Source organism: Malurus melanocephalus, unplaced genomic scaffold (assembly GCF_030028575.1).
Source record: "Malurus melanocephalus ecotype Western Australia unplaced genomic scaffold, MMel_1.1 scaffold_99, whole genome shotgun sequence".
NCBI lineage: Eukaryota > Metazoa > Chordata > Aves > Passeriformes > Maluridae > Malurus > Malurus melanocephalus.
Window position 1 is genome coordinate 1,858,010 of NW_026623331.1, and position 9,366 is coordinate 1,867,375.

Below are 9,366 nucleotides of genomic sequence, written 5' to 3' on the forward strand. Positions count from 1 at the left end.
TTCCCTCCTCCTTTTCTTCCTTCCTTCCTTCCTTCCTTTCTTCACTGCCTCCTTCCCTCCTCCTTTCCCGGCCGGCATGTTCATTCCGTGCGACCGCGGCGGGGGCTCCGCCGCCCCCGACTTTAAAGGCTTCACTCTGCTCATGGTGAGTCGCGCTTCTGTTTCCCCCTTCCCCCGCTCTCGGTGCTTTTGAGGGGTCGCTTTCCCGGATCCAGCGCTGAGGGCGGGACACGGGGGCTCTGGTGTCTCTCGCTGCCCTGCTCTGCTTGTCCCTGGGTAGGCGGAGGAGGTGAAGGGCAGGCGGTGTGTATGGAATCTGTGGCGTGTTCTGCCGAGGAAAAGAGGATTTGGAGGGCTCTGTCTGCAGCAGAGCTTAGCGCGGTCTCTTCCTCTTCCTTCGTTTCTGTCAGCTTCTCTCTCTCCTCAGAACCTCGGGTTTGTCTCTGTCAAGATGATCCGTGCCGAGCTGCAATCGCTGTATTTTATTTTAGAGCATTAGCTCTATGCTATTTCAGAGCTATAGCCGTATGTTATTTCTGTAAAAATTAATGCGCTTTAAGGGCTTTTACAAGATCTGCAGCACTCACGGGTTGCCTCTGCTATAAAAGTTTGGGATTTTTTTTTTTTTTTTCATTTAGATGCGATAAATTAATGTTTCCAATGTAAAACCCCCTCATTTCTGCTACATTGAGATCTCGGATTAGGATTGCATTAGGAAGTATTTTTCACACATGGTGTGACATCAGTGTCAGGTCATGCGCCCGAGGTGACGATGTCAGTGCGGGACGAGAGCTCCAGCTCAGGCTGCGATGGGGGGGCAAAACGCATCATTTCTGTCTTTGCTGGGTTAGCTGTAGGTGACCATCGCTCCCCAGGCAGGGCTGCCGAGCCCGGGATGACTGTGCAGGCTGCGGAGGAAGTCATTCCCGGTCAGCTGACGAGCAGCAGGAAGCGCATCACTGCCGTGCTCCTGGCGTGGGGCTAGCGGGGAGCTGGGTACCAGCCACCGGGCCGTGGGGACACTCACAGCGCTGCCGCGTCCTCCTGCAGCTTCTGTCAGCCTCAAATCCGCTGTCCTTCAGCAATGGGCAGCAGCAGCATTTCGTAGATTGGGTTATAAATTAGAGGAAAGCAACCGAACGTTTTATTGTTGTCTTCCTGTAATAGTTTCTTTGGAAGGACACAGACTCTTGACTTTCTCTTTCCGTGCCATCATATTAGGTCAGTATATTAGGTCAGTGTCTGCCCCKATTGGTGGTAACCCGCAGCAATTCTTAGGAAATTATTTGAAGGGTACCCTTATAATTTTCATCCTTAAAAAATTAAAAACAACCTACATACASCCTATGGGTCAGTCGGAGATTTTGAGGCTTGATATGTAATACCAGCGACGCCTTTGGGCATCATGCGAAGATTGCCAGTCTCACATCATTTGCTTGAGTGGCTTTTATCTACTCTCTATACAAAAACAACGGGGAGGAGTTAAGTTTCCAAACAGTTCTTTCAATTTAAAATGAGACAAGATTATTCACAGAAGTGGCCAAGATGTTTTTGTGGGACAGAAACAAAAATCTGTATTTTCTAATTCTTCTGTCAAGAAACAGTTACCTTTGCCAGAGGATGAACAGCCACTTTTAGAAATCACGTTTGACCAGAAATTAAGTACTTTAAGCTTTCGTTATTTGAAGAGCACCTTATGTCATCCATAAAGCACCCTGTAATTCGGTACATTCTGTCACTTCAGCCGGCAGTGTCCGTGGGAAATGTTGGTCAGCTGGCAATAGATCTGGTGATTTCCACACTTGACATGACTAAAGTTGGTTACTTCTACACCGATTGCCTGGTGCCAATGGTTGGAAATAACCCATATGCAACAGCAGAGGAAAACTCAACTGAGCTGAGTATAAATGCTGAAGGTGGGTATTGAATKCTGAARSTRTTTGCTAGGTTARRGTGCAAGAACATCACATTTACCTTTTTTTTTGTTGTTGTTACATTTTCCTGATGTGGTTAAATTAAGGTCAGTAATAACTGCAGAAGCCTACAGATAGGAATGTATTTACACTTCACAGAGGAAACTGTTCCTGTTGTTATTTTGGGAAACCAACTTGACATTTGGAACCAGTAAGAAATGTTGCATCTCAAGCATATTGCAGTGCAGCCAAAACTCTCTGCAGTGTTAATCCAAAGCAACATCAAGTGGGCACATGCTTAAAATAAATTACTGGAATACAAGGTGAACTTCTGATTTCGAAGGATATTTATCTGCTCTTCTTCCTTCTTATATACTTTTGCCTTTTCCCTATGTAATATTTCTCTCACTYCCCTACAAATTCTTAGTTTATTTTCCTGCATTGATCATTGCATTCCATTCTAATTTTTTACTCTCTTAAATCACAGAAATCTCAGTATAATCTGCCAATCTTTGCAAAGCTGCATCAATTGTCTGAATCATTACAGGAGGCAAATCTTGATATATTTTTCTTCATTCAATCTTTTGAATTTAGTAGAACTGAAATTACATCTGATGAAAATACAATGCACAGAAATACATGTTTTTAACACAGTGGATGTTGTCAGGCTTTCCCGGATGAATTGATAGCTGAAAGGTTTACTATTCTGAAGTTTGTAAATGGGACGTTCCTGATATTTTTAAGCCCAGATCACTTTCTCAGTTTTTTTCTTAACAAGACTTAATGATTTCTTCTTGTAGTGTACTCCTTACCTTCAAAGAAACTTGTAGTTCTGCAGATCCGATCACCTTTTATAAAGGTATGTATGTTCATTGATTGTTCTTACTTCACTTTTTGGTTTGAATAGTTCTGTTGGCAAATAGTTTAAGTGGCCYAGCAAAATTATTTTTCTACTTCATACTGTAACACCTTCTAGATTTGGTACAGTTTTACTGATTTCTGTATTCATCAAGGGTTCAGGTTTTGCTTTTGCTCTTCCAAGCTCCACAACAGCTGCCTGTGTTGGTAGATTTTAGTGTWAATATCTCCATAGGTATTAAGAAACTATTAGAAACGCAAAATGGTCTGGGGTTGTCTGTGTATTTTTTTCCTGTACATATATTGTTTTTCTGTGTTCTTTGTAATAGCTTTATTTTTTTTGTGTGTGTCATGCCAATTTAATTATTTCTGTAGTATTTTATATTCATTTAAACTGCATTCATTACATAAAAACAAAGAATTTAGTATTACTCATAAAYTGGGCAGTGGCTGTAACTRAAAATAAGCAGAATGCCATGCCAGRAAAAAAAAATRCSGTGCAGTATTTTAGCAGTTCAAAGTGTGGAAAAATACTGTGTGATCCTGCCATTGCATCTTGCTCTAAAGCTTTTCCACTTGGTTTTAATAGCACACAAAACAGGTGGTATTGTTGTTGATGTAGTCCTAATGATAATTCTTACAATTCTATGTGTAGCTTTGATTAAGTAAACAACTGGGGCAGTTCTCTGCCTTTCTAAAAATATGTCTGGGGGTGAAGACTAAGTGGATATGAAGAATAATTTACATTACTGCTAAACTTTATATATAACACCTCGAATTGTTAAGGACACATTAAATTTTTCACTTTTTTTCTGTGTCTTTTCATAAAGAACAAGTACAGGCCATTCTGTGAAACCCTGCTTTCTTGGGTGAAAAGCAGCAAATGTGCCAGGGTTGTCCTTCTGTCCAGCAGCCACGCGTACCAGCGTGATGATGAGCAGCTTCTGGGGTATGTTTGTGTCCTTAAAAGACCTAATTGATGTTTCTGGGTTTTTTTTTGACTGGCATATTTCCCTCTACTTCCAGGTATTGAGTACTTTTGGCAGGGTGCTTTTGCTTGGCTGTGTACATAGGTCATAAAATGCTTAGTATACTATAAAAATACMATGTTGTACAGGATTAAGCTCTGAATTTTCTAGGTTACTACTATCAAAAGTACTGATCAAATGAAAAGCTGTAAGCAAATTGCACTTGGCCCACAATGCCAGGCAGCAGAGCCTCAGTTTTAACTTCTTGTGGTTGCAAGCAGTGTCAGGGGTTCACTACTGGTGTACAGGTCACAAATTAGATTTTTAACAGTGGATTACAATATTGGTTCCTTTCTTACCTCTTTGTCATTATTACGCATTTGGAAGGTTTTCTTTAATATAGTAAGTTGTCAGGCTTTTTTTTTTAATAGAAAGTTATYAGTTATTATTTGTTGGGAAGCAACTGCACGGTGGCAACTGCAAGGTATTTTTACTAGATATTTAAAAAGCAAGCATTTCTTGCTGATTGAGGGCATTGTAATTGGTGATTTAACAAAAAATAAATAAAATCAGTATTTMTGCAAATAAAATCAGTATTTCTGYAGTTGTTATCCCAAGACTTTATAAATATGTAGAGCCTCAAAGCAGGTTTAGGTCTGTTGACCTCCCAGATACAGTGGTAGATCCATACAATTGCAGGATGGCCAGCTAACATGGAATGAAATGAGAGTGACTGATGGTTATTTGATGAGGTCTRAATCATAAATTGTGGTGATTTAATCCCCCAGCTCTGTCAGCACCACAGAACTCCCTTATAGCAGATTTTATAGCACTAGACTGAGAGTAGAGCATTCAGAAAACACTTTTAACTTGACTGAAGTTTGCATGTATTAGTAGTGTGACCTTATTAAAAATACTCTTATCATACTGAAGTCCAAGATCACCCTAACTGACTTTGAATTAATCACCTCCTATCTGAAGGAAGAAAAAGCACATTTTATTTGAAAAATTATTGTTAACAACCATAAGCAGTCCCCTGTTTATGTATTTGGCACTCGTTGGTTATTTGAGCCCCTAAAAAGCAGGTACCTTAGTTCTATTTGTGGCAGAAAGTTGAGTAGTTTGTACTGTCTTGAGGCCACAAACTTACTTTTTAACTTTGATTTGAAGAGGGAGAGAATGTCAGAGCAGTTCTTTGCTGCAGGTGTGAGGTCCTCAATGCTTGCATCTTCYGTCTGCCACTAGTGATAACTGGAGTAGTGTCTTTCCTTGTCAGACTGAATGTATCCTTGATTCATTTCTAGGACACCACTGCGCTACCTACTCACACCTGATCTGGAGAAAGCAGTTGGAGGCCGTATGCAGGAGTTAAACTGGAAAGAAATGGAAAAAGTAGCAGCTTACCCTGGAATAAGTGATACAGACAAAGTTCTGCATATACCTGGAGGTGGCATCACAAAACTRTTGTTTACTGAGAGGTGGGTTGCCTAGAGATAAACACAGAACGATATCAGAAGTCTTGTTTCTAGTACTTGGGGAAAATTATCTTATAAACTGCTATKTTACAAGAATAGGAAACTCCTTTTTATAGAACAGGGCTTTATAGTAATAGAATTTCTTTCAGGTCAGGCCCATAATTAAGAGGAAGAAAAGTAGGAAATTCTGTGTCATAAAGTTAGAATAAGATAAAAATATAAGGGAATGGGCTAAAGGAAAATAATAAAGCCTTTACAGTATGATCACAATCAGTCCGGTGTCTGATATTATGGAAACCACAGCTTGTAAACTGTAGAATTCCTGTACCTGTGTTAATTTAACTAAAACTGTTTCCTGAGGCAAATGTTTCCAACATCAGTTATAGAAAAAAAACCCAAAACCCAAAAACAATTCTGAGCACTAAGAATGAGTTACGATTTCAGGGCTAGCAAAAAAAATTAGTAGTGGGTGTTTTATTAAAAGGTGTGTGCATCAGAAGTTGGGCTGAAAGCATGCCTGAGTGTCTAAATTTTGAATACTAATACATATTTATAGCACAACTGTAGTTCTGCAAAAATGTGTTGTAGGTGTCAGGTGAAAAATTGAGTTTTAGTTTTTAACTATTACTTTTGAGACATGACCACACTTGCATTCAACAGCAGCAAAGTTACTAATGCCATGCTTAACTTTATACTGACTTCAGTATGGAAACAATATGCAAAGGCAAAAGACCTGCCAGGACTTGGAAAAAAAATTTAAAATAACCACCTTAATGTCTAAGTGAAAAAATGAGCATATTCTGAGTAAAGCAGTGATACACAGACTGCTAAGCTGCTGGTTTCAAATACAAAGATAAGGAGTGATTGTATCAAAGGATGTGTATAATGCCTCACCAGCACAAAAATGCAAACTAAGTATGTAAAAGGCCTGAATACTCTTGCAAGATGGGATTCCTGCCTTGCAAAGTAAAGAAAAAATTCAAGACTAGCAAAAGAACATGAAGTGTGAAACTGTGATTAAGGAAATCTGGAAAGGAAAAAAAATATACATATGCATACATTTTTACTTTTTGGCTTTGGCTTTTCACAAGGTATATGCATATTGTTGCTACTCAATACATAAACGTAATAGTTGTGGATCTCAGAATGAAATATAAATGCATGCTTATTTTTGTTGCAGCTGTTCAAAGGGAATCCAAATGGCAGTGCTTCTGAAATTTTGCTCAGAAGGAGACAACATCCCTGATGCATTTGTTCTTGTTAACTATCTTAATGAATGGCTCCAGCTAATAAAAAGTGAAGTAAGTAYTGTTTGATCTAAAGTTCTTGCTTTCATATTTTATATCCATTATTGTCATTTCAGTCTAGATGGGTCCATTTTGCCTCTTGGTCATCAARAATACACAAAATTAAATATATATATTTTTGATCAAAATCTCACTGGGAGTTTCCCCACCTGAAGAAAYAATCCCYCYTCCAGTGGCCTTCTTGAAAGCAACCCACTGTGGCACTGACACTTTTACTGCTGATCATTATTTTAATACCCTTGCCAGAGACAGGTTTACATCATTACTACTTAAAACTTAATTCTGTTTTTTTTGCAGAGCAACAGTTCCACAGATCTTTCTTCACAGTGGAAGATACCAAGTTCTTGGCGCTTACTTTTTGGCAATGGTCTCCCACCTGCTCTCTTCTGATGGGCTCTGAACTCACTRTGAGTTACGTGTGCAGTCACGGATGTCCCTTGAGGTGGTGATTACACAGTAATTGCCAAGGAGCAGCAGCTTGYTTTGGTGTCTACATAAATGCTTTATTTAAGAAAAATTTCTTTCATGTATGTGGGTAGCTAAAGAAATTAASGTAACTTTTGCAAACTCACCAAAGAAATAGGTTTTGTACAGTTGTTTATTGAGTAACTTCGGTTGAAAATTTTTCTAATAAAATATTTTTTAATAAACCTTTTTCCCTGGTTAAGAGTTATTGCTGTGGACAAGCTTATGATGTTCTTTCTTAATGCAGTTGAGAACTGAGAGCAATGTGTAGGCATGGATTTTCTTAGGAAGATRAAACCCTCCTCTTCCATGTCAACTGTGGACCATAACTTTTTTTCARAACTTCCTGGTGAGGTAAGTGAAGGTCAGAAATTATCTGGTTTTGCCTTTTCCCAATGCTGTTGTGGTAGCTTTAACTGGGGAGACTGGAAGCAGTGTAACAGCCTGTTCTGTCTTTTCTGTCTACATAGAATCATAGAATGGTTTGGGTTGGAAGGGATCCTGAAGATCCTCTAGTTCCAACCCCACTGCTGTAGGCAGTAGACACCCTCCACTGGACCAGGTTGCTCAGATCTCCAGCCAAYCTGGTCTTAAATACTTTGAGGGATGAGGCATCCATGATCCTCACAGTAAAAATTTTCTTCCTTAATACCCAACCTAAACCTACTCTCAGTTTGAAACCGTTTTCCTTTTTCCTGTCACTACATACCCGTGTAAAAAGTCCCTCTCCACTCTCTTGTAGCTCTCTATGGGAACTGGGAGGCCACACTTAGGTTACCGAGCCTTCTCTTTTCTAGGCGTCCATTCCATTTTCAGAGGCTGCTAAGATGCTGAAACTAAAGCTTTCTAGGTCAATGAGCTTCTTAGACTGAMCACGAATACAGTGCAACAAAATGACTAAGAGGTATATAGAGAGCGGGAGGGCAGATTAAGTCTTGCAGGACTGAAGGACCRGACAGAAGTAGTGAAGGGAGTGTTACTGGGAGTGCTTTCTGAAAGAGAAAATCCTTAAGGCTTTCCTGTTCCCCGTGGAGAAGGTAGAGGGCAGTCGGATCCTTAGGAGGAGGAACACGGACGCAGCTTCTCCAGGACCGGCAGTTCCACGGGCGGGCAGCAGCTGCCCTTGGTCCCGAGCCGCTCCTGCCTCCAGTGCCCAGGACAGGTGAGCGCAGCCCCTCCACAAACCAAAACCTTCCTGTAGGACAAGGCCGCACCTTTGTGCTGCTGTTCAGATGACTAGCAAAAATAAAAACAGCTCTGCAACATTGCTCTTGAACATGGAGAAAAAAAAAACGGCAGTCAGTAAAACACAGCCTTTTCATGGAGAAAATGCCACCTGCAAGTCTGATCATTTTTCAAGGCTGTACCTAGACACTAGTCCTTTTTCTCCAAAGGCAGTTTCTCCCCTTTCTTCACCTTTTTAAATACACTTTCCCAGCAATAAAGAATTGGGGCCTGTGTAGAAYAACCAAGCAATAGCACAGATCAGAAAGGTCCTGGATGAGAAAACCAAGAATTTTGTCCCAAGGCAGCCCTCAATGAAACCCGAAACAGTTTTGGAAGTACTAAATTTTGATCTCCTTTGCCAGTTCATCAAGTTGGCTGACATTCAACTTCAGTCCAACAGCTCAGTAGCTGAACACCATTTAAATACTAAGGGCAGGCAGCATTTTGATTAGCATATTAAGCTGTTGATGCCCCACAAGATAAACTAGTTGCATATGTGATAGCAGCAGAGAGARTAATTCCAGTAGTCATGCATTGCATGCTTACTCACAACTCCAGGAGGGAAAAACAATGAAAACCTGAACTACAGCTAAAGGTAAAAGGCATGACCAGCTGAAAGCCTTATCCAAAGATGTTCTAGCTGGCATAAAACATGCTCTGTTCCTGGTAATCAACAATAGCAGGGTTTATTGCAATGGCTTTGGCACAGCTTGATCTCTTCCTGTAAACACTCCTGGTTTCACAGCTGTACCAACTTGATTCAGTTTTCAAGTCATGATGTTGTCTTTTTCCCCCAGCATAGACTCAGAACAATGCCAATCATCTACAGAAGAAAAAAATTTGGACAAACCACACTAGCAAATTCAGGGTGGTGTCAAGTGTGTCTTTAGCTCAGTAATAGCATTAAGTACTCTCCTGATTCAGCTTCCCCTTCAAGTTCAACACAACTCTGAGTATGACTGCTTTCATGAATGGGCCTCRCACCAAGTTCTGCTAAGGTTTCAGGGCGCTGCCTTTTTTAGCAAAAATTGCCTGAGTTTGCCTAGATTTCCCCCTTCTTCCACACTTTACTTTCATATGGGTTTTCACAACAACCTGTTATAAAAATATGCAAAGCACAAGCTCCRTGTAAAACCCCACCATAAGCCAGTTT

The 9,366-nt window shown here is 40.3% G+C and overlaps 1 protein-coding gene across 1 annotated transcript; it reads left to right on the top strand.

The window, feature by feature from the left end:
* The first annotated feature begins 12 nt into the window (after positions 1-12).
* On the top strand, positions 13-7,171 carry PSMG2 (proteasome assembly chaperone 2). Its single transcript, XM_057368957.1, has 7 exons — positions 13-145; positions 1,745-1,916; positions 2,714-2,772; positions 3,602-3,720; positions 5,044-5,217; positions 6,395-6,515; positions 6,819-7,171. Exons 1-7 carry the CDS (start codon positions 77-79, stop codon positions 6,909-6,911), a joined length of 807 nt encoding a protein of 268 aa, XP_057224940.1. The 5' UTR covers positions 13-76; the 3' UTR covers positions 6,912-7,171.
* The last annotated feature ends 2,195 nt before the right edge of the window (positions 7,172-9,366 follow it).